The sequence below is a fragment of the Pan troglodytes genome, chromosome 23 (genome assembly GCF_028858775.2).
Source record: "Pan troglodytes isolate AG18354 chromosome 23, NHGRI_mPanTro3-v2.0_pri, whole genome shotgun sequence".
Taxonomy (NCBI): domain Eukaryota; kingdom Metazoa; phylum Chordata; class Mammalia; order Primates; family Hominidae; genus Pan; species Pan troglodytes.
Window position 1 is genome coordinate 28,499,831 of NC_086016.1, and position 25,802 is coordinate 28,525,632.

At 44.8% G+C, this 25,802-nt stretch overlaps 1 protein-coding gene and 1 long non-coding RNA gene across 10 annotated transcripts in view; one reads left to right on the forward strand and one right to left on the reverse strand.

The window, feature by feature from the left end:
• SEZ6L (seizure related 6 homolog like) overlaps window positions 1-25,802 on the forward strand; it is a 221,498-nt gene that overhangs the window by 172,757 nt on the left and 22,939 nt on the right. For 6 of the 8 annotated variants that reach the window (XM_016939845.3, XM_016939846.3, XM_016939847.3 and 3 more), the window contains exons 10-12: window positions 1,428-1,624; window positions 8,760-8,954; window positions 12,027-12,218. In XM_016939845.3, coding sequence (XP_016795334.1) covers window positions 1,428-1,624; window positions 8,760-8,954; window positions 12,027-12,218 — 584 coding nt within the window. The remainder of the gene's footprint in view (window positions 1-1,427; window positions 1,625-8,759; window positions 8,955-12,026; window positions 12,219-25,802) is intronic. The other 2 variants (XM_009438053.4, XM_515042.7) reach the window with 1 other exon arrangement.
• Window positions 1,642-14,774, reverse strand: LOC129138497 (uncharacterized). Of its 2 annotated transcripts, none has more exons than XR_008541809.1 (3): window positions 14,612-14,774; window positions 13,672-13,733; window positions 1,642-2,248 (listed from the first exon to the last, which is right to left on the reverse strand). It is a non-coding gene; the product is annotated as an uncharacterized LOC129138497 (long non-coding RNA). The 2 variants fall into 2 exon arrangements; XR_010156015.1 differs by lacking the exon at window positions 1,642-2,248 and adding an exon at window positions 5,903-6,797.

The window sequence follows — 25,802 nt, forward strand, 5'->3', positions numbered from 1 at the left end:
ACTCTGTGTTTATCTGCCTCGAGGTCTCCTACTCTTTCTTGAGGTTTCAGAGCAAGAAGCATCACCTACTGCAGGAATGCTTCCATGATGCCCCTAATCTGAGTTTGTCCTTACTTTCTCTGTCCTTACTTTGGTTATAACTCCTGCCACAATCCCTGGCTTACAAATCTAAATAGATCACTACTCTGTGACCCTTCTGAGCTCAGCACAGTGCCTGGCTCATAGTAGATGCTCAAAAAAACAAACAAAAAAGAACATTAAGGAGAAGGAGACAAGAAAAGGAGAAAGACATGAGAGAGAAAGAAGACAGAGAGAGGGAAAGAAGAAAGGAAAGAAAGAAATGTGAGTTTGTATCTGTCCATGATTGATGAAGCCAAAGGTGAATTATCTGGCATTCTTTCAATTAGAGATCAATTTTATCTAGCATGTCTGAGATGGCACATGTTTCTGTGGTATAGTGAAGTGATTTCTGGATTATTAACTATCCACCGTGGTTTAATTATTTAGTGTCAAGGAACTTTCTTGCATTGGAGTCTTTGAAAATGTGTCATCTTTTAACAGTATGAATGGTGACAGGTTTGAGCATATCTCATAAATAAGGTGCCTCCATCCCACCTCTGCCCTACCCCTTAAACATAATGGATCATTCAGTTGACTTTGAGGAATTTGCCCCGTGATAAATGGAAAGATCATTTCACCTTATATAAAAATGCAAGTTGTAATTAGCAAGCTGTCAGCATGTTCTGCACTGAAGAAGAATGAAAGATGCAGGTCATAGCCCCAGCCTGTAGCCTGGTGCCTAACACAGAGATGTCACCTAAGAAATGGTTGCCAATAACGGGAGTTTTGAAGGTGATTCTTCTTACAATGCAGCATTTGACTTTGCAATGAGTCCCATGCAGCCAAGACCATTGCATCAATGTGTCTTCAAAAACCCAACTGACGGCCGGGCATGGTGACTCACGCCTGTAATCCTAGCACATTGGGAGGCCGAGGTGGGCAGATTGCCTGAGCTCAGGATTTGGAGACCAGCCTGGGCAACACGGTGAAACCGCATCTCTACTAAATACAAAAAAAATTAGCCAGACATAGCAGCATGCCCCTGTAGTCCCAGCTACTCGGGAGGCTGAGACAGGAGAATTGCTTGAACCCGGAAGGCAGAGATTGCAGCGAGCTGAGAGTGCCACTGCACTCTAGCCTGGGTGACAGAGTGAGACTCTGTCTCAAAAAAAAAATGACTTACAAATCTTTGTGTCACATTTGCAGTCTATGTCAATCTTACCCTCAGCTTGGGGTTAAGACACATAGCCTGGAGCCTGACACATACACACTTAACAAATTTTGTATTGCCTGAAAAAGTTAATCAAGGGTTTATTGAATGCCCATTCTCTATTTCACATGACTCTCCCTCTTCTCTGCCCTCCAAGCCTGAATCTGAGCAACAGTGACATCTTGACCATCTACGATGGCGACGAGGTCATGCCCCACATCTTGGGGCAGTACCTTGGGAACAGTGGCCCCCAGAAACTGTACTCCTCCACGCCAGACTTAACCATCCAGTTCCATTCGGACCCTGCTGGCCTCATCTTTGGAAAGGGCCAGGGATTTATCATGAACTACATAGGTAGGTGTCTCATCTGGTCAATTTATTTTTTCTTTGTGTTTAGATACAGGTTAAGGTGGTTTCCTCTAGGTTATTTGGCAGTTTTGTACTACAGTGATTTTTCATTGTATTGTATTGAAATGTACTCATTTCATTTTTAAAAGCCTGGGCTCTCTAGTCATGAGGACCAGGGTTTGAGCCCTAGCACGGTCATCGATGTCTGTGTGGCTTTGGGAAAGTTACTGAACCTCTCTGAGCCTTCTTTTTGTCATCTGTAAGATGGGCATAGTGATACCTATTCCACAAGGTTGATATCAGGATGTAGTAGACAATGCCTCATAACTTATGTTTCATGTGTGGTCAGCTGAGAACCTGTTGTCCCCATGTTTCATTTGTGGCCAGCTGAGATCTTACATCAACATACTTCCTAATTTCTTCCCAATTTGTGCAACTTCTCAAACATCGTCTTCACCTTCTTGCCCGAACTGAAGCTCAGCTCTCCTCTAAGGCCTCTTCTTTTCCTGTAGCCTCGTTGAACAAGGACAGTCTTCCTTTCACACTTCTTGTACTCTAGGAGCTATAGATGCAAAAGATGTCTTTCCTCATCCTCAGTGTGGCCTCCAAACCATGTCTCTCCTGCTCCTCCTAAAACAAACAAAACAAAAAAAAAACCTGCTATCAAATTCAAGCTAAGCTCACACACTCCTATGACCCCTCGTGTGCTTTCATCCAATCACACTCTTCCCTTCTCATTCCCCACCCTGTAACTCTCCCTCATTCATTACTAGCTCTACGACCCACCCCTTTTCAACCTTTAAACCCTGGAGGGTCCCAGGCTCCATCCTGGACTGTATCCTCTCTTCCAGCTAGACTCACTCCCTCCATGCCCTCATTAGTTCCCATGGATTTAAACAGCACCAATATCCGTTGACGGGTTCATACTTACAACCTTGACCTTAAACTCCAAATCCATCTATCCAACTCCCTGCCAACTCCTCCCTTGCCTCCATCCAGTAGACATCTCAGATTTAACATGGCCAAACAGAATGATTTCTTTTCCTACCCACCACCACCACTACCCAACAGCATCCCCTGCTATCTGCCAATCCTAGGAAATGAGACAACAACTCTCCTGGTTTCTCAGGCTGCTTCCTCCTTCCTTGCCCCCATATCCAATCCATCCTCTCAACTCCACTTTTCAATATGTCTCAAATCAAAGCACATGTCCCCGTCCTTCTATGGCCACCACTCTAGTCCGAACTACCAACATTCCCAGATGTCAGAGGACTGGGACATCATGAAGTCCCACTGATTCCAGTCCCAGAAGAGACTTGCACTAACAGAGGAACTGATCCAGCCCTGTCGTGTTCCAGCAGAAGAAACCCTGGACAAGCAAGGATGAAGGGTTGCTCATCGGGGCAGAGCTGAGCTCCCATCCATGCTTCCTCATCCCTAGCTCCAAAGCTTCCTCCACCCCCAATATTTTGGGCAGCAGCGGAGAACCTGGGAGACACAGAGGGTAATTAAGACCTAACATCCTTTGACATCTAGAAGAATGGGTGAGTGGTTGCACCCCAAGAATTTCAATGGGCAGGATTCGGCCAGTGATTAGGAAACGTGCTTGCACTTCCCAGGAATTAGACTGGCATCTTGATTTCCAGGATGGAGCAGAGAAAACGAGAATTCATCCTACCCAGCCCTCTGCCACCACCACTACCACCAAAGACCCTGTGGTTGGAGCAAGATTCCATGTCTTTGGTTCTTTCTCCCCCTTCACTTAAAGAATTGTCCATCTCGGCCGGGCGCAGTGGCTCACGCCTGTAATCCTAGCACTTTGGGAGGCTGAGGCGGGCAGATTACGAGGTCAGGAGATCGAGACCATCCTGGCTAACACAGTGAAACCCCATCTCTACTAAAAATACAAAAAAAAAAAACATTAGCTGGGTGTGGTGGCAGGCACCTGTAGTCCCAGCTACTCGGGAGGCTGAGGCAGGAGAATTGCTTGAGCCCAGGAAGCAGAGGTTGCAGTGAGCCAAGATTGAGCCACTGACTCCAGCCTGGGTGATAGAGCAAGACTCCGTCTCAAAGAAGAAAAAAAAAGGAAAGAAAAGAAAAGAATTGTCCATCTCTAACTAGGTTGGTGCAGAAGTAATTATGATTTTTGGAGTTTTAATTTGCAAAAACTGCAATTACTTCCCCGCCAACCTAATAATATGAAATGTCCTCTCTGTACCAGCACTTGCACCTAAAAAACAAGCTACCCCCTTGACCATGGGCTGTTTCAAGAAGCCTCGTGCGTGCCAAAGTACATTCCTTGCATTTTTATTTCCAGATGGTGAACATTTTTCATCCCTGCCTGCTACATGTCCACCTCTCAGAGAGGCTAACACGAGTATTGATCTTCTTTTTTATGTTTCCCAGGGGCCTTTTACCTTTGATTGTGCTGCTAAATATTTTCAGAGTGTTATTGCTACAATTTCTTGTGGGTTCCCCGCTCTTTTCTGGGCAGTGCCCTGGGCTTCAGGGGATAACTCATGTTGGCTGTCCAGGCAATGTACCCTCCAGACTCAGCTGCCTTTGGAGGAAGTCTCTGGTCTCCTGGCTCCTGTCTCTCTCCTTAGACGTCCTCTCCCTCTCCACTGAAAGATGAGGTCATGGTTTTTGCTCATTTATCTCCCCTAGCGCCCAAGTCAGTATTCCAAACCTGCATTCAGCTTGATGGCAAAAAAAAAAAAAAAAAAAAAAAAAAAAAAAAAAAAAAAAAAAAAAAAAATCTGACTGACTCTATCCAAGGCTGGTCAAGGTTAACCAGAAAGTCTGGCCAGTGTTCAGTTTGGCAATATCTTGAAGAAGAAGTGTTTTTGTTCATTGAAGTTGAAACTTTTTGTGATTTGTGTGACAACTTACAGTTGGCGAGCACTTTAACATATATTATTTTATTTCACATCTTCAAATGCATTATCTCCATTTTCAGAGGATTTGGTTCATAAAAAATCCCTTGACACCTCCTATATGCTAGGCTCTGCACACCAGGATATAGAGATGAATAGAATATTCTCCCTACCCTTAAGACATTAGTGGAAATGCGAAAGGCAGTCCCATTAATAGACAATACCAGGATCACAAGCTGATGCTGTGGGAGAGGCAGAAAAAGGATTGCAGAGAATGTTTTTCAGGGATACACAGCTTGGCTAGTTTGGGTAACAAAAAAGAGAGAACAGTTCCTGATTGTTATTCCTGTTAAAGAAACACACAGTTAATTTCACAAGAATGGCAAATAGACCGTTCTAGCTAATTGCGATACCACTCAGTTGCTTACTACTTATGTTGAAGACCATATTGAAAAGAACTCCAAGGAGGTCATGCCTAAAGTCTATGGCAAAGAATGCCATGATTGATTAGTGATGCCTGCCATGGGCATGAGAAGGGTATTTGTTATTCTGGGTCTAGATTTTACCATACATGTGAGTTACACAGATGTAACTCCCATTCAATGGATGCATCAGATAGTAGGTCAGGGGTTCCTGTGGTCACTAGAGAATTCTGAAGATCCTATATTGACCTAAATGCCTAAGCCCAGCTCTGGAAGGTGGCCAAAGTTTATCTGCTATGATTGCAATTAGAGCCTTCCACAGGAAGACTCTGGGCCTACGTGGTTCTAGAATGTGAATTCTACTCCCAGAATTCACCTTTGAACAGAGAGATGCAAAGACCCATTCACTGTTTCCTGTTCTTTGCCCACTGTCTATGGCCAAAGGCATGGGATGGAAGGGATTAAGAAACAGAGATAAGTAAGCAGTGCTTTTTGAGAAGACGTTGGTTATTTGTCGTGTGTTTATTCCTCCAAGTCTAGGATAATAACTAAGCTCCATATTGTAAGTCAACTCCAATCAAATGACAGTGGCTCCCTGGAGTGCTGTTTTGAGGATTGGGAGGTTTCCTCTTGATTCAAACAAATAGATGGCTGTGCTTGATTAGTGATGTCTGCCATGAGCATGAAATGGTAGATGGTGGTGTGCATTCAGTGCATTTGTGCATTTCTTTTGTGCAAAAATTGAACCTTGGTGCTAATCTTGTCCATGAGACCGAAACCATGACTTCAGATCCCTGCATTTCTAGAGTCTAATAAGATGCTCATAATATCTCAGTCAAACAAACAAACGAATCCATCTAACTCATCTTAGTGTTCACACAACATCGTCATATCCTGCATGTTATTTAACTTTCACATTGCCTTTTGGAATAGACAATGTAATAATTCTTGACTCCACTCTGCAAATGAGAACAATGAGGCTTAGAGCAGTTAATTGGCATGACTGGAATCACACCATTTATTTAAAAAAGAAAGAAGAGTAGAAAAGAAGTCTTCCAACTCCTAGGACAGTTTTCTAATTCTTAGTAAAGTTAACAAGGGCCCATGGGAACAGACCGTTCCAGAACCTCCACTTAGGGTGCTTGGTAAAAAAATACATGTTCCTGAGTCAGGGTCTCTGGGGTACAAGCCCTGGAATCTGAAGAACAGGAAGGTTATAGGGTGGTTTTCTAATTATTAGCAAAGTTAACAAGGGCCCATGGGGACGGACCATTCTAGAAACCTCTACTTAGGGTGCTTGGTAAAAATGCATGTTCCTGAATCAGGGTCCCTGGGGTACAGGCCCTGGGATCTGAAGAACAGGAAGGTTACGTGACTTAGCCAAGGCCACCCAGTTAGTAAACAGTGGGGACAAGATTTAAGCCAAGCTTCTACATCATGGCAGCAACTGAGAAATTACAAATGCAGTGGGTGCCACCAAGGAGACAGGAGGTCCCACGGGAGCGTGCAGCCATGGTGGCCCATATTGAAAAGTCAGACAAGCAAACCTTTCTCCGTCTCAAAGCATTTGGCTCAAGGCAGACCACATTTCTGGTGTCTGCTCCCATTTCTCCCCTTTCATCCATAGTCTGAGCATCTGCAGCTGTGTCCCAAATCCAGGGCTTGGCTGATTTTTCAGAGGCCTAAAAATAGAGGCTCCTGTCCCCCCACCAAGCAATTCTCGAAGCTATTTTTTTACCCTTCTTCTTGCAGACACCCATGAGATCTCCTTTCCCCAAATAAAATCATGATGAAATCCCGGGAAAAGCCATTGCTTAGTTCTCAGAATGACTTTCCTGCAGACAGCGGAGGTGCTCTCCTTTCCCCAGAAGCACATAAGAACTGCAAATTAATTATACAACATAATTAGCTCGCTCCTCCAAATCTGTGCAGTGGGCACTTTGAAGCAAGAATAGTAACAGTTTGCCATGCATTGCTACCTTAGTAACAAGAGTTTGTAGGAGAAAAACAGAACAATTACAGAGAAAGACACAGTAATAAGCTGTGGGTAGCATTTTCTGGAGTATGGTTCATTTTCACTAATGATATGCAATTGGATTTGAAGAATATACCAACAGTTTATTTTTATTTATTTTTGTTCAAATTGTTTTTTTTTTCTTTTCTTTTGAGACAGGGTCTCTCTCTGTCACCGAGCCTGGAGTGCAGTGAAGCCTTCATGGCTCGCTGCAGTCTCGAACTCCCAGACTCAAGCAATCCTCCCACCTCAGCCTCCTGAGCAGCTGGGACTACTAACACGTGCCATCATACCTGGCTCATTTTTTTGGTTTTATTATTGTTTTTGTAGAGATGGGGAGGTCTCCCTACATTGTCCAAGCTGATCTCCAACTCCTGGGCTCAAGCAATCCTCCTACCTTGGCTTCCCAAAGTGCTGAGATTATAGGCATGAGCCACTGTGCCCAGCTTCTTTTTATTTTGATAGCTGATTATTTCTCTTAATGCATATTAAAAATGCATATATTACTTATTCACCAAACTCATGGATTTACAGATATTCTTAGGATGAAGCTGAGCATATTAGTCACCTATTGCTGTGTCATAGATTATACCCCAAATTAGCAGTAAACATTTATCATCTTGCAGTTTCTCTGGGTTAGAAATTCAGGAGCAGCATGAGTTGGATGGCTTTGTCTTGGGGTCTCTCATGAGGCTCTGGTCAGGATGCCAGCCAGAGCTGCAGTCACCTGAAGGCTTGATAAGCACTGGATGATGAATTTCCAAATGGCTCACACATGTGGCTGGCAAGTCAATGCCAACTCTTGACAGGAGGCCTCAGTTTCTCTTCCCATGGGTCTCTCTGGAGGGCTGCTTGAGCATCCTCACAATATGGCAGCTGCTTCCTCCGAAGCAAGTGATTCAATAGAGAGCAAGAAGAGAAACTCAATGTTGTTATGACCTAACCTCGGAAGCCACCCAGGGCCACTTTTGCAATCTCCTATTCAGTGTTGGTAGGGACTACACAAGAGTGTAAATTCTGCTAGGCACAGTGGCTCATGCCTGCAATCTCAACACTTTGGGAGGCCCAGGCGGTAGGATTGCTTGAGCCTAAGACTTCAAGACTGGCCCAGGCAACATACAAGAGCTCATCTCTACAGAAAAAAAAAAAAAAAAATTAGCCAGGCCATGGTGGTACATGACTGTGGTCCCAGCTACTTGAGAGGCTGAAGTGGGAGGATCACTTGAGCCCAGGAGTTTGAGGCTGTGGAGAGCTATGATCATACTCTTGCACTCCAGCCTGAGCAACAGAGACCCTGCCTGTAAAAATAATGATGATGATGATGATGATGATGATGATGATGATGATGATAATAAATGAAAAGCAAAAGTAAAATAAAAAACAAAAATACAAAAATTTTTAAAAGAGTGTAAACCCTCGGAGGTGAGAGTCATCCAGTGACATCTGGTAAGCAGCGGCCACAGTGAGACAGGTGCTGTTATAATTATTCCCTCATGAAAGGTCAAGGAACCTGAGCTGCAGAGTCAAAAAGTGATTGTCCCCCCGTCACACTGTTAGTAAGTGGCAGAGCTAGGATTCTGTCTGACTCGAAATCCTAAACTGGTTTTATCAAACCAAGAGAATGTTCAGTGAGTTCAGGGGCCCACAGAGAGAGGTAACCATAAAGCTTCACTATAGACGAGCTCTTGCCAGTTAAGCGATTTTGGAAGCGTGTTGCTCATTTCTAGAGGCTTTTTTTTTCTCTTCGCTCATCCCTCTAGCCTTCATAAAAGGAGGTCCCGACAACAAGACTGCTTCCCCCATCTAAGACTGACGTTTCTCTTTTAAAGAGGTGTCAAGGAATGACTCCTGCTCGGATTTACCCGAGATCCAGAATGGCTGGAAAACCACTTCTCACACGGAGTTGGTGCGGGGAGCCAGAATCACCTACCAGTGTGACCCCGGCTATGACATCGTGGGGAGTGACACCCTCACCTGCCAGTGGGACCTCAGCTGGAGCAGCGACCCCCCATTTTGTGAGAAAAGTAAGAGTGGTCTTGTTTCCTTCCTCTAGGTCCCTGGGTGGCAAATCCTTTCTAGGGATCTTTTTTTGGTGGGTGCAGTGGAGCTGTTTAATGTAGAATCTGGACTCCCCCTCCACCACCAATTCACGAGCATTGCTCACAAATGTCATTTTATAGCTGTCAGTGGAATTATAGACTCAGGTGCCTTCAGAAACCTGGACCATAATGTAAACGAGTGAGATAAGCTGGGTGTGAGACTTTAGGGAGTGGTGTGAACTCCAGTGAATGGGAGCGTATGTAGCCTGGTGAAAAAGAACATTTGGCTGGGTGTAGTGGCTCATGCCTGTAATCCTAGTGCTTTGGGAGGCTGAGGTGGGAAGATCACTTGAGCCCATGAGTTTGATAGCAGCCTGGGCAATACAGTGAGACCCTATCTCTAAAAAATAATAATAAGCATAAAAATTAGCTGGGTGTGGTGGGACACACCTGTAGTCCTAGCTACTCAGGAGGCTGAGACAGGAGGATTGCTGGAACGCAGGATTTTGAGCTATGATTATGCCTCTGCCCTTTAGCCTGGGTGACAGAGCAAAACCCTGTTGAGAGGGGTGGCAGGGAGAGAGAGAAGGAAAGAAGGAAGGAAGGAAGGAAGGAAGGAAGGAAGGAAGGAAAGAAGGAAGGAAGGAAGGAAAGGAAGGAAGAAAGAAAGAAAGAAAGAAAAAAGAAAGAAAGAAAGGAGGCAAGGGAGGGAAGGGAGGGAAGGGAGGGAAGGGAAGAAGGGAGGAAGGGAGGGGGAGGGAAGGGGAGGGAAGGGGAGGGAAGGAGAGGGAAGGGAGGGAAGGGAGGGGGAGGGAAGGGGAGGGAAGGGGAGGGAAGAGAGGGAAGGGGGGAGGGAAGGGGAGGGAAGGTGAGGGAAGGGGAGAGAAGGGAGGGAGGGGAGGGTGAGGGAAGGGGAGTGAAGGGGAGGGAGGGGAGGGAAGGAATGAAAGAGGGGAGGGAGGGAAGGAAGGAAGGGAGGGAGGGAAGGAAAAAGAGAGAAGGGAGAGGAGAGGAGAGGAAGGGAGGGAAAAATCATTATTATTTAACCATTTTAAGGGATTGGAATGAACATGAACTAGTTCCCTATAGAAGTCTTCTTACCTGCCTCATTTTTTGCCAAGAAAAGGCCCAAAGTGGGCAAATAAATTTGAATTGGGCACCTTCTATGTGGGACTGTTTGCATTTCCATGCTGGGTCTCTCACTTATCCTCCATCCAAGACAGTGGAGACCCACCAGTCACCTCTGTTGTTCTCTCTTCTGATGACATGAGGTCAGAAAAACCCCTTGGCACAATGGTCTCCCCATAGAAGTCACTGGATTTCATTAACCTTTCATTGGTTAATCTCCTGTCTTGACATTGAAAGACATATATAGCCATATCTTAAAATTACGTTGGTAACGATGCTTACTTATAGTACCCAGGCAGTAGTAAAATGATAGAATAGAAAGTGAAAATCTTTGGTGATGTTACTCTTTGGAAACAACGCTGCTGTTAAACATTTATTCTATATTGCTTCAATTGTGTGTGTGTGTACATGCACATCATACATACATTACATGTCACACATAGACATCTATATATGTGTCATCTGTCATATGTCAATCATAGCTCACTGCAACCTCAAGGTTTTGGGCTCAAGCAGTCCTCCCACCACAGCCCCCCAAAATGCTGGGGTTACAGATGTGAACAACCACACCCAGCTAATTTAAAAAATTTTTTTGTAGAGACAGGGGTCTTGCTATGTTGCCCAGGCTGGTCTCAAACTCCTGGCCTCAGCCTCCCAGAGAGCTGGGATTACAGGCATGAGCCACTGCACCCAGCAGATCCATTCTTACAAACTTCCTGCATCTGCTTTTTTTTCAGCTCAGAAATGTGGATATCTTTTCATATCATACATGTTGTCCAGTTTATTCTCTTTTAATTGGTTTATTGCTTTCCTTTTATCTATATTGATTTTTTAATGTGAAAAGTAATGAAAGTTTATTTTACTACATTCCAGCACTACAGAGAAAGCAGTGAAGGCTCCCCCTCACTTTGTTCTCTTTAGCAGTTGCTCAGAATTTCATGGGATGGCTATTCCATGATATTTAACTCTTTCCCTGTTAAACTATTTGCAATGTTTCCTTTTTTAAAAAAATCGCAAATAATAATGCAATGTGCAACCTTATACATAGGTCTTTGGACCCTGATGCAAATTATTTGGGCAAATTCATATATATGTGTGTGTGTATATATATATATATTTATATGTATTTTTTTGAGGCAAGGTCTCACTCTGTTGCCCAGACTGGAGTGCAGTGGTGCCATAATGGCTCACTGCAGCCTTGACCTGCCAGGCTTAAGCAATCCTCTCACCTCACTCCTGAGTAGCTGGAAAAACAGGTGTACCCCACCATGCCCCATTAATTTTTGTATTTTTTGTAGGGACCGGATCTTGCTGTGTTGCCCAGGCTGGTCTCAAACTCCTGAGCTCAAGCGATTCATCTACCTCTGTCTTCCCTTTCAAGTCCTAGGATTACAGGCATGAGCCACCGCGCCCCACCTCTTTGGGCAAATTCTTAAAAGAGGAATTAAATTCAAGGCTATTTTCTCCTGGCCTATTCTCCAGCCACCTATCAACAAAAGATACATTATCTTCCAAAAAGGAAAAGAACTGAGTTAGGAAACTTTTTTTTTTTGAGATGGAGTCTCGCTCTGTCGCCCAGGCTGGAGTGCAGTGGTGCGATCTCGGCTCACTTCAAGCTCCGCTTCCCGGGTTCACGCCATTCTCCTGCTTCAGCCTCCCGAGTAGCTGGGACTACAGGCGCCCACCACCAGGCCAGGCTAATTTTTTGTGTTTTTAGTAGAGACGGGGTTTCACCATGTTAGCCAGGATGGTCTCGATCTCCTGACCTCGTGATCCACCCGCCTCGGCCTCCCAAATTGCTGGGACTACAGGCATGAGCCACCGCACCCGGCCAAGTTAGGAAACTTTCTAGATCATTCTGTAATTCTCAGCAAACCCATGGTCATCCAGAGGTCTGATGTCCTCTTGGTCTGGTTTCATCCCGTGTAGTTATGTACTGCACCGACCCCGGAGAGGTGGATCACTCGACCCGCTTAATTTCGGATCCTGTGCTGCTGGTGGGGACCACCATCCAATACACCTGCAACCCCGGTTTTGTGCTTGAAGGGAGTTCTCTTCTGACCTGCTACAGCCGTGAAACAGGGACTCCCATCTGGACGTCTCGCCTGCCCCACTGCGTTTGTGAGTCCTGTTTATTGAATTGGGCCCCCAGTAGGTAGAAGCAGATTCACTTTCTCTTGTTCATGATGGAAGGCTGGGCTGCTAGGAGGCCTTCTGCTTTTTGACAGGAGCTTTTATTATCATTACTATGACAAAACAGTACCTAAAACTGATTGGGAGCACACATACTATAATATTTACAGTAAATTTATCATGCGTTGCTCTAAGTCTTCTACCAAATTTCACTCTTTCTTCCTCAAGTAGCCCTGGGAGCATAGTATACTTTGTTTTTTTGTTTGTTTGTTTGTTGGTTTGTTTGTTGGTTGGTTGGTTTTAGATGGAATTCCACTATGTCACCCAGGCTGGAGTGCAGTGGCACCATCTTGGCTCACTGCAATCTCCGCCTCCTGGGTTCAAGCGATTCTCATGCCTCAGCCTCCCGAGTAGCTGGGATTACAGGCGCGTGCCACCATGCCTGGCTAATTTTTATATTTTTAGTAAAGATGGGGTTTCACCATGTTGGCCAGGCTGGTCTTGAACTCTTGATCTCAAATGATCCACCCGCCTTGGCCTCCCAAAGTGCTGGGATTACAGGCGTGAGCCACCACCCTGGCTTCACTGGTTTCATTTTAAGAAGAGGATACTGTGCTAGGTGTGGTGGCTCACACCTGTAATCCCAGCACTGTGGGAGGTCAAGGCAGGCAAATCACTCGAGCCCAAGAGTTTGAGACCAGTCTGGGCAACATGGCGAAACCCTGTCTCTACCAAAAAAAATACAGAAATTAGCCAGGCATGGTGGTGTACACCTATTATCCCAGCTGCTCAGGAGGCTGAGGTGGGAGGATTGCTTGAGCCCAAGAGGTCAAGGCTGCAGTGAGCTGTGATTATGTCACTGTACCCTAGCTTGGTTGGCACAGCGAGACCCTGCCTCAAAAAAAAAAAAAAAAAAGAATACTACTTCAAGGCTCTCTAGGGATTCTGATATACAAACAATGTTCACAGTCATTGCATAAGGAAAGCATGAAGTTACATGGAAGGAGCAGAGCCTTACACAGTATTTTGGGGGTTAGAAACTCTCAGCTGCACTAATATTTTAAATTAGTGTGTTATGAACAACTGCATTAGGAATACAGCCAGTTCAAACTCCAGAAGCCACAGTGAGGTCTTGATAGTGTTGAAGAACCAAGAATTTAACTCTGGGGGGAAAAAAAAGAAAAGAAAAAATAGAATTCCTGTGAGTTGATTATAAATTCCCCTACATCTGATGTGAGTAACACTGTGTACAATTTATAGACTTGGCCAGCTCCTATAGTGGCTATGTTTTGTGACTTCTCACAAGTACCTAAAACAGGCTTCACAAATTTTGATGACCACACTAACAAGCAACTCTACGATTTAGACGAGCAAACTGCAGAAAGGCAAGCAGAAAGCAGGAAAGTCCTTGTCCGTTTTCATCGGATAGGCTGATACTTACTGAGAACTTACTGTAGGCCAGGTGTCATTCTCAGAATGGCGCATGCATTAACTCTTTGATTCCTGGCAGGAAAACAAAAATGGAGATGTCTGTTGCCTCTCGTTGAAGACAGAGTATGGCCAAATTCACACTCACAAGAGACCTTCCTCTCTGCTCTATTCATGAGCCAGCCAAAGCCAAGTTCCCATTTGCTAGTTCATAAATTCAGCTTCCCCAGCCCACAGAAGGGCTTTACTCTACAGACCCCAAAAGAATGAAGAGTTTTAGGCCCATCGTGCTTGCTTCATAGATTTCCCTTAACATCTGATCCTTTTCTTGGGAGAGAAAAATTTCCATTTCTGTGTTCTTATTTTCTCTTCTCAAAAAGGGACACTTTATTATTCTGTTTCCACAAGTAACAGGGATTCTTGGACCACACAGCCCTGTGTCTCCATCTGTCTTTTTAGTCAGAGTCCCAGAATTTCAGAGCTGAAGGGAATCTGAGAGATAAAATACAACTGCAGGATGACTTAGAGATAAAATGCAACTGCCCCCATTGTACAGATAATAACAATAGTTACTCATTGAATGTAAAAGACACATTGCTAAGCACACTATACATATCTGTAAACATGTGTTTTTGTGTATGTGTGTGTATATATAGTGTGTGTACATATGTGCATATATATGCATATACACATATACTAAGGAAACTGATATTCAGAGGGAAATACAAATAACAAGAATCATTGCTCATTGAATGTGTAAGACACATTTCTAGACACTATATATATATTTGTGAATCTATGCGTGTGTGTGTATTTATACACACATACTAAACCTAGCCCCTTAACCACAACCACACTTGGTCCCCAAGCCCCAGAACCTTGGGCCAAATCCACATTGGTTGGTTCCTGTTATAGGTTGAATCTATCCCCAAAAGATATGTTAAAGTCCTAACCCACAGTATCTGTAACTGCGACCTTGATTGGACATAGCGTCTTCGCCATCCTAACCCATGGTATCTGTAATTGTGACCTTGATTAGAACTTCAAAGTTCTAACCCACAGTATCTGTAACTGTGACCTTGATTGGACCTAGCGTCTTCGACATCCTAACCCATGGTATCTGTAACTGTGACCTTGATTAGAACTTCAAAGTTCTAACCCACACTATCTGTAACTGTGACCTTGATTGGACATAGCGTCTTCGACATCCTAACCCACAGTATCTGTAACTGTGACCTTGATTGGACATAGTGTCTTCGACATCCTAACCCATGGTATCTGTAACTGTAACCTTGATTAGAACTTCAAAGTCCTAACCCACACTATCTGTAACTGTGACCTTGATTGGACGTAGCGTCTTTGAAGTCCTAACCCACAGCATCTGTAACTGCAACCTTGATTGGATGTAGCGTCTTGATGTCCTAACCCATGGTATCTGTAACTGTGACCTTGATTAGAACTTCAAAGTTCTAACCCACAGTATCTGTAACTGTGACCTTGATTGGACGTAGCGTCTTTGAAGTCCTAACCCACAGTATCTGTAACTGTGACCTTGATTGGACGTAGCGTCTTTGAAGTCCTAACCCACAGTATCTGTAACTGCAACCTTGATTGGACGTAGCGTCTTGACGTCCTAACCCATGGTATCTGTAATTGTGACCTTGATTAGAACTTCAAAGTTCTAACCCACAGTATCTGTAACTGTGGATTTGATTGGAAATAGAATCTTTGCAGATGTGGTCAAGTTAAGCTGAGGTCGCACTGGATTAAGATGGGTGTTGATCCAATGACTGGTGTCTTTGTAAGAAGAGGGAAATCTGGACACAGATGGGGACACAGATACAGAGAAGGCCACAGGGTGACAGAGGGAGAGATTAGAGTGATGCAGCTGCAAGCCAGGGAGCACAAAGGAAGGACCCCCCCCCCCACCGCCTGCAGCATTCAGAGGGAGTGTGGCCCTGCTGACACCTTGATTTTGGACTTCCAGCCTCCCAGCCAATAAGTTTCTGCTGTGCTAAGCCTCCCGGTTTGTGGTCCTTTGTCAAGGCCAGCCCTAGGATGTCAGTGTCATTCCCATTTCCTTCTAGTGACTGCAAGAGCGATCAGAAGCAGCCACTTTAGTAACTCCAGCTGCAGAGACCCAGAGATGAAAAGCTTAAAATAAAAGCTTCTATTAAAATACTGAAAGGTGGAGGCATCATTTTTTTAAAAAAGAAAAAGCACTTCACCAATGAGACCCAGTCTCCAAAGACCCTCTGAGCTGCGGCAGCTGCTGCTGGATTTCCAAGACGCAAGCCTCCCTCCCTCCCTTCGGGAATACTTTTCCCTGAAATCTCAGCATTGGATCTGCAGTGCTGAGTAGAGACGGCTTCCCTTACACCCATGCTAATGAGTTCACGAGCCACGCGGGGTGTCAGGAGACACGCGGTACTCCCAAAAGCCTGAAGAAGAGCCCTGCGTGTGGTGGCAGCGACGTGACAAGCGGGCGAGGCTGATGGGAGATAACGCAGGAGGCGAGAGATGGTCCGATTCTGGCAGCGCGGCTCCTGAGTAAGAGGGAGGATGCAGTCTAGGTTCTGAAGGCATTTTTAAGGTTGAGGTTGTCAGACATAAAACAGCTTTGAAACGTTTTGTCGACTGAACAAAGGGAACAGCACCCATTTGATGGGCCCCTTCAGTAGGCTGACCTTTTCCCCAACACTAACACTCTTCACCCTCACGGAAATCGCACAGGTGAATGCCTGTCCACTTAAAAGCAGGCAAAGAAGGACTGGAGAGGGTGAGTAGCTTTCCTGAGGTCACACAACAGAAAGGAAGAACAGAATTCTAACTCAAGCCTGACTAAACCCAAAAGCATCTTCCCAACCTCATCACTCTGCAGTTCAGCTTTTGGGCAAATCTCTGGTGCTTAAGAGTGGACAAAGATCCACCAAGAAGTTCATGAAGCAGACAGAAAACTGCATAAGCCGCTGGGCCCAGTGGTGAGGTGGCTCACGCCTGTAATCCCAACACTTGTGGGAGGCTGAGGCAGGAGGATCACTTGAGGTCAGGAGTTCCAGACCAGTGTGGCCAACATGGTGAAACCCCCGTCTCTACTAAAAATACAAAAATTAGCCAGACTTGATGGTGAGCACCTGCAATCTGAGCTACTCAGGAGGCTGAGGCAGGAAAATCGCCTGAGCCCAGGTGGCGGAGGTTGCAGTGAGCAGAGATCACGCCACTGCACTCCAGCCTGGGCAGCAGAGGGAGACCCTGTCTCAACAACATAGAAAAAAAAGAAAAGAAAAGAAAAGAAAACTGTATAAGCTCTGGTTGTCTACAGCCTCTTGCCCAGTCACTTGCCCAAAGCCATAGTTTGGTCCCCTGGGACTGAAAGCCATATCTTTTTAATCCTAGTCCATTTACCCCAGGGCACTTTAAGAACAGACAGGTCAGGCAGAGATAAAGGGAAGAGTCTGGGTGTCAAAGTCAGACACACCCTCCAGCTCTGCTGAGTGACCTTGGGCAAGTAACTTGCCCTCTCTGGGCCTCAGAGCCCCCATCTGTGAAAGAAAATAATACCCTTTACCAAGAAGGATTGTTGGGAGCAACTCACTCAGTCATTCAGCTTACTCAGTTGTTCAGGCCTCCTATATGCAGGCACACGCTAGGACAGAGGTTCCCAAACTTTCTCAACTCATGACACCCTTGGTGTCTCAGGAATTTTTTCACAGATTTCCTAGGCCAAAATACCATTTCCATTTATTAAATACCAGTTCCATTTATTAAACAGTTAGGTACAAACAACTGAATGAATAGTTATCTCTTCACAGCATAGTAGCCATTTGAAAAAGTAATGCACATACATTAAAAGAAAAACGGTTTTTTTAATTATTAAATAATGACAATTGCTGGCTGGGCGTGATGGCTTACACCTGTAATCCTAGCACTTTGGGAGGCTGAGGCGGGCAGATTACCTGAGGTCAGGGTTTCGAGACCAGCCTGGCCAACATAGTGAAACCCCGTCTCTACTAAAAATACAGAAATTAGCTGGGTGTGGTGGCACGTGCCTGTAATCCCAGCTACTTGGGAGGCTGAGGCGGGAGAATCGCTGGAACCCGGGAGGCGGAGGTTGCAGTGAGCTGAGATCGTGCCACTGCACTCCAGGCTGGGAGACAGAGCAAGACTCTGTCTCAAATAAAAATAATAATAATAATAATAATAATAATGACAATTGCTGCTACGAGGATGTGTATACCTGTTGGGCTGTGCAAAACTTCTTAAACGTTAGGATCAGATGGGACTTCGCCACCCTAATTTCCTGTTCCACATTGATTTTGTCACAGCACGAGCACCACAAAAAAATCCAGCTTTGCAATGATGAGTCATCACCAAAAGAAAGGTGACGTGATCTAATGTTGAAACGGTGAACTATCTTGAGCTGGTAGTTCACAAGGGTCCAACACATCATTGTGTTTCCTCAGAACTTTTTTTTTTTTTGAGACAGAGTCTTGCTCTGTCACCCAGGCTGAAGTGCAGTGGCGCAATCTTAGCCCACTGCAAGCTCCACCTCCCGGGTTCACGCCATTCTCCTGCCTCAGCCTCCAGAGTAGCTGGGACTACAGGCGCCCACCACCACGCCCAGCTAATTTTTTGTATTTTTAGTAGAGACGGGGTTTCACCGTGTTAGCCAGGATGGTCTCCTGACCTTGTGATCCACCCGCCTTGGCCTCCCAAAGTGCTGGGATTACAGCCGTGAGCCACTGTGCCTGGCCCTCAGAACTTTTTTTAAAAATCCCACAGCACCCCCTGTGAGTTCCTGGTGGCATCCTGGGTCACCTTGGTGAAAGTTTGGGAACCCTGGCACTAGCCCCTGGAAAAACAGTAAGGTATAAACAGATATGACCCACATTCTCATGGAGCCTGGGGCCTATTTGGAAAGGAGGGTGGAGAGACAGGTCTATGAAGGAAATCACAATGAATCGTCAGCACCACCTCCTCCAGGAAGTCCTCCCTGATTTCCTAGGCTGGGTTGTGTTTCTGTCCTCAGAATTCCCATGGAACCTACAGTGACATCTGTCACCACAGCTGCTGCAGTTTATTGAAATGATCTGTTTATATGTTTGTAGAATCACATTCCCTAGAGTAAGAAAGAGAAAGAATTTTAAAATATATATATAGAATAAACACATAACTCACCTGCTAGGATTGTCTCCAGTTGATCCTTGAATCCCCCAAGCCCAGGAGGCTCGACAAATGATGTTACTATTACTGTCATTGATATTGTTAGCAAAACGAATGTGGTCTTTATCACACTTCTGCTTTGTTGCAACTTCCCCGCTTTGATAAGGACGTGGTGGATGACTCCTGAGGTAACCATCCCAAAGACATAAACCACACCACCAAAACTAAAAAGAGTCTGACAAATCCGGCAAGGGTTTTATGAGTGGCTCTCCAGGAGCCACTTAGCTTGCTTAAGTGACAGCGATTCCCCAGGAGGCCCTGGTTCTCACAGCCCTGAGCCCAGAACACCTGGGATACGAGACACAGGGATTTCCCAGCCTGGACAGAGCCCACAGGTGCTGTGGCCAGACTGTGACCACCGTAGGAGCTTCCACTGTTGAGCCGTCTCCTGTGGCCACATCTTGGCCAGCATGTCCAGTGTTAGCTGAGTTCCCGTCCTCATTTAGAAATCTCTGTCTCTGGGAAAGCAGTCTCTCACAGAAATCCATGATAACCCTAGGGGATTTGGGTAAAAGAAGGGCCTTTGTTATAGCAGAACCATTAAATGGACAGCACTAAAAACCAGCACGTCCAGGTTTGTACCCCAGCCCTGCCTCTTACAAGCACCATGACTTTATACAAGCCAGCTTTCTCACCAAAAAGATTGAAAAACGAACATGCCAATCATAAATATAAAGGCTTTTAATGAATGGTGTGCTTGGCACATAGCAAGTCGTCAGTTAACATTGGCTGCTAATCACCACTCTGTTTCAAAGCTCCACTACTTGTAGGGCATATTGCAAACCATTTGTAACTATTACTAGCGGACTTGATTTCGAGCTTTTTGTTCAAATGTGCTCCAGAAATGTACATTTTCTTCTATTGTTAAAGAGAGGGGAAAATAGAAAAAGAAAACAGAAACGAGAGTGGGTTCGTGAGTAGATCTATAAGGCCATCGGTCCAATTCATTTGCATTCATGGGAGAGAACGGCTGGAGTTACACCAGTTGCAACCCGAATTGTTTAAAACATTCGACCAGTGGTTTTCAACCAGAGGCGATTTTGCTTTCCAGGGGACATGTGTCAATACAATTTCTAGAGAAATTATGAGTTGTCACAACTTGTCAGGGAAGAGGGGTGCTACTGGCTTCTAGCAGGTCAGGGCCCGGGATGCTGCTCAATATCCTCCAGTGCCCAGGACAGCCCCCACCACAAAGAATTATCCATTCCAAATGTAAAACCTGTCTAAGTTGAGAAAACCTGCCTTAGATGATCTTATTTCAAAGTGTGACTACATGTCACTGCCTAGCCATGTCTCGGCTAAGGTCCAGACTGTTTATGGGCAGAAAAAAATGGAGTATGGAGACATAAGCAACTCACTCAAGGTGGTGCAGCAGACACAGGCCTCCAGTTTCAAATTCAAGTTCCTATTCCTTTGACTCTTCTGCCATCTTCTAGGTGCTGAAGATACACACAAATGCCTTCCAAGAGCTGGTTCCTGCTGGGGAAAAATTCCATATAACATTGTTTTCAAACTCTTACTGAGGACTGGGTCAAAATTGAATCAGGCTGACTTGAAAGCTAGAGAATCCTCAGCTCAAATTGCAGCTCAGCCACTTCCTGCTTGAGGGGACTTTTCACCAGTGAGTTCCACCTGAGCCTCAGTTTTCTCATCTGTAAAATGGCTGCATGGTGCAGTGGTTAAGACCGGACTTGGACCACCTGGATTTGAATCTTATTTATACCACTAACTAGCTTGTGACGTTTGACACGTTACCCAACCGTTCTGTGCTCCATTCTCCTTGGATATAAAACGGAGATGATGACCAGGCATGATGGCTCACGCCTGTAATCTCAACACTTTGAAAGAACGAGACAGGAGGATCACTTGAGGCCAGGAGTTCAAGACCAGCCTGGGTAACCTCAGGGTCCTCAGGACCCTGTCTTCATAAAAAAATTTTAAATTAGCCAGGCATGATGGTGCACGCCAGTGGTCCCAGCGACTCGGGAGGCTAAGGAGGGAGGATCTCTTGAAAGGGAGGTCAAGGCTGAAGTGAGCTGCGTTCACGCCACTGCACTCCAGCCTGGGTGACAGAATGAGACCCTGTCTCAAAAATAAAAATAAAATAAAGTAGGAATAAAGATATAATATCTGTGTCTTAGGGTTGTTGTGATAACTAAATGAGTTCATAGATATAAAACACTCAGAATGGAATCTGGCTCAGAGAATGCCCTCAGTAAATATTGTAAATGTTGGCTGTTTTGGTCATGATTGTTATTACCTTCAAGGACTTTGCAGAAGGATTAGAAATAATATAGGCAAATCATCTAATACAGAATGGTTGTGCAAATACTTTGGAAATTAATTAAATGATGAGTTAATATGTTAACCATGCCAGGACACCAAACCAGTGGTTCTGAGCCCTTGCCAAACTTTAAAATCTCCTGGAGAGTTTTAAAAAGAATACTCTGGGTGACTAATTAAATTAAAATACCATAGGGGGTGGAGCCAGGGCACAGGATAACCCAAGGCCATTCTAGCACTTAGCCTGGGGGTCCTGCTCCTAGGTCGGCTGTCAATATCCGCCTTTACACCCAGGTCTAACGATTTATCCTTTATGCACGTTCTATCTCCCCAGGGCGAGGACAGTGTTTAGCACAGATTTGGTATCAGGAAATACTTCTGCAATACATACAGGACTGAATTAGTGTTCAGTTACATGAAGGCAGGGACCATGTTCGCCTTGCTCATCATTGTATGCCCGGCGCATACAATGCCTGGCACACAGAAGGTGTCCAGTGAATATTTGTTGTATTAATTCATCTGTTAATTTATGAAAGAAAATTTCCGAGGAAAGGTTCATGGGGGAATTCTTTTGTGTCGCCACTGCCACCTGCTGGTCATTTTTCTGCACTGCAGGTAATATAGTAGGGATTTGTGTTCTCTGAAGGGAGCCACCAACGTCATCAAGAAAAAGCCTCCCCGACCAGGGGGCGGGAAAGTGAGGCTTCTCCTGTGCGCTTTCCCCAGCACAGCTGAGACCACACTGGGCTGTAATGACCCGGTAACTGTTCTCTGTTCCCCACTCGACTGAGTTTTGGGAGAACAGAAAACGTGATTCTCTAATTCACTGCTTCATACCCAGCTCCTAGCACAGGGATGGAACATTGGAGGAACAGAGTCTACGGGCTGAAAACAAAACAAAACAAAACAAAACAAAACGGAGAGTGTATTCTGGACTCTGGAAGTTCAAAAACTATAAAGTGTTGTGCACCAGGCTGCACTTCCCGAGGAGTAGGAGTATTAGATACACTACGGGGATACCCACGCGGCTTTAAACAGTGTCCAGATGAACTTTTTGTGAGTCGTTTGGCTTAAGAAAATTAGAAAAATTAAAACTGACATGTGAAACCTCTGATTATAAGACTATTATTATTTAGAGTGAGGCTAAATTATACAGTGCAATCTAAATAGAAAAACAAGTCAATAGAAATTTTTAAAAATATATTAAATAAGCCAGGTGTGGTGGCTCATGCCTGTAATCCCAGCACTTTGGGAGGCTGAGGCGGATGGATCACTTGAGGTCAGGAGTTCGAGACCAGCCTGGCCAAAATGGTGGAACCCCGTCTCTACGAAAAATACAAAAAAAAAAAAAAAATTAGCTAGGCTTGGTGGCGCATGCCTGTGGTCCCAGCCACTCGGGAGGCTGAGGCAGGAAAATCCCTTGAACCCAGGAGGCTGAGGTTGCAGTGAGCTGAGATCACACCACTGCACTCCATCTTGAGTGACAGAGTGAGACTCTGTCTGAAAATATATATATATATATGTATTAAGTAAACAACAGTACAATTGGTATGAAAATATGACAAGAGTTTTAAAAGCCATAAAAATAATCAGTGTATATTGGGTGCTCACTATATGCTGCCCATCTCATGTGCGTGAGCTTGTTTTATTCTCATAACAACACCTTGAGACAGCCCATTTTAAAGATGAGGAAACTGAGGCTCAGAGAGGTCAGTTGTGCTCACAGACATACAACTAGGATGTGCATCCTGAGCCCTTGGACACTTGAGCCCAAGCGCTCCTGCTCTGCAATTTGCCTTTAAATGAAATGATGTGAGGTCTTTCAAGAAATATTTACTGGGCACCTACCCTGTACCAGGTTGCCAAGGATGCAGCAGTGAGCTCAGCTGGGTTGAGGACCAAAGACTTCCTCAGGATATTTTCAGAGGAATCATTAGAATATGATTGGCACTGGGTTCTGTTCATTATACCATCTATGCTTATTGTAAAGTAATGCAGACCCACCCTGCATTAAAAAAAAAATACAGGCTGTAAAAATAAAAATAAAATTCTCCCTTCCTACAGTCCATCCCCAAGGCACGCTCTGCAGGGTTAATGATTCCTTGCCAGCCCTCTTAGGTCTCATCCATAAACACATAATAGAGTGCTGCCTTGGAGGGAGCCCCATGATTGATTTAAGCAAGGCTTTGTGATTTGATTCTGGGCTCAGACACAGAAGCGTTGGCTGCATATCCATCCTGCTCTGGAATGCCAGGGGGCAAACTTCAAGTATACAGATGACCTTCAATTAGTGGAAGGATTAGCCTTGGCCAAGTGTCAGCTGAACCACTTACTGCCTCATCTCTGGGAGTCGTGTGGAAAGGGAGCTACATTCAACATCTCTGCCTCTCTCGCTCAACTATTCCAACAGCCCCTTACTTTGGCTACTTTAGGGGTCTTCTGTAGCCACCCAGGGTCTTCTGAGTTTCTCTGTTCTATGGCACCTGCCATTTTTAATTAAATTGTCCATTTACACATTTGCTTGGCCCCTTAGAGCATGCCGACCATGTGCTCTAGAGGACAGGAATGATGTCTGATTCACCTCCTCACCGCATTGCTGGACGCATTGCTGGGCATGAAGTAAGCACTCAAGAGGTATTTTCTGAATAAATGCATGGGTGCCCGCCAGAGCTATCTATGGTGTCATCCAAGATGCAACTCCAGCTGCACAGTGACCTGGAAAGTCTCTTCCCACAGGCTGACTTCTGGGCTAGATTTCAAGGGTGGGAAGGAAACAGTTCATAACTCCCAGTGAAGACTGCTATTGAAGTATAAAGGAAAACCCTTCAACCTCAAGAGTGAAGCCAGATTCCTACCCGTCCACCCACTGGAGGAGATCAAAGTCCCGATTCTTCATGTATGGTGACTACTGTGACTAAAACATACTCATCGATTGATTCATTCATCTTTTCATTGGAAAAGTGATACATTTAAATGCCTACAAGGCCAGGCAAGTACCACGTGAAAGACAATAGGGAGTGGCAGAGACTGGGGCTAAAGTAAAGAATACTTCTGGTCTAACAGGGAAAGCCATTACTCAACTCCAGCCAGTCATTGCCATGTAACTATGTGAACCCAGTATTGCCCAATCTTCTAATGTTTCAGAAGAATCCAGAAATCTAAATTGTTATTTGAAATCTCCTAATTTGTGAAAGCTTGGTAACTATTGTTTCAGTTGACATTACTCAAGCTGAGTAGAGCCCAGATGTAAGTCATGTTCACAGAGAAAAGGGTTCTAGCTGGGACCTATACTGTACTGTGTGCCTTGAACCACAAGTGCCGTAGGACCAGGGATTATATCTGTTTTATTCACCTCTATGTCCTCAGTACTATTTATGTTGTTGGCACATAATAATTGCTCAATAAACATTATCTGAGTAAATAAAGGAATGCTTCCTGTGAACCAGGCATTGTACTGGGTATGAGCATATATGAGTTTAAAGCCTGGGAAAGAGGTGCCGGAAAAGATTCTGAAGTTATGATGATGATAAGACAGAGTTCCAAGGACAGAAGAATTCATGCCTTTGGGGAGCAATCTGGGTCTCGAAGGCATGCTTGAGATTCATCGTGCAAAATGAGACGCTTCAAACAACACATGTTTATTATCTGACAGTTTCTTGGGTCAGAAATCTGGGCATAGCTTAACATGTACACCCAAGTTCATAGCAGTATTGTTCAGAGTAGCCAAAAGGGGAAGCGACCCAAGTGTCCATTGATGGATGAATGAAAAACAAAGTGTGACACCTGCCTACGATGGAATATTAGTCAGCCTTGAAAAGGAAGAAAATTTTTGACACATCTTGCAACCTAGATGAACCTTGAGGACATTATGCTAAGAGAAAAAAGCCAGTCACAGAAGGCAAATACTATCTGATTCCACTTACACGCGATAACTAGAGCTGTGAACTTCATAGAGACAGAAAGTAGAATGGTGGATCCCAGGGGCTAGGGTAAGTTGTTTAACGCATATAGAGTTTAAGATTTGCAAGATGAAAAGAGTTCTGGACATAAGTTGCCCAACAATGTAAAAGTACACTAACCTACTGGACTGTACACTTAAAATGGTTAAGATGGTTAGTTTTATGTTATGTAGATTTTACTACAATTTAAAATTTTTTAAATAATAAAGTTTAGAATGTTTTAGGATTTGCAGTCCTGTGTGCGAAGCAATTTGCTGGCTGTCCATTCCATCCAGGTGCTGAAAAAGGACTAGATCTCACAGGCGGCCTGGAATGGGTTAAACCTGCAGGTTGAACTCTCCAATAAATACTGTGATCCTAACACCTTGGGAGGCTGTGGCAGGAGGATTGCTTGAGCCCAGGAGTTTGAGACCAGCTTGGGACGCATGGCAAGACCCTGTCTCTACTTTAAAAAAAAAAAAAGCCGAGTGTGGCGGGACACGCCTATAGTCCCAGCTACTCAGAAGCCTTAAGCAGGGGAATTGCTTGACCCTGGGAGGTTGAGGCTGCAATGAGCCGTGCTGCACCACTGCACTCCAGCCTGGGTGTCTTAGGCTACCGGGTACTTTGTGTCTGCAGCTGAAGAGAGCAGTCACCAGATGGCAGTATGGGCTTATTTGTAATAGTTGAGGCCTTTTGT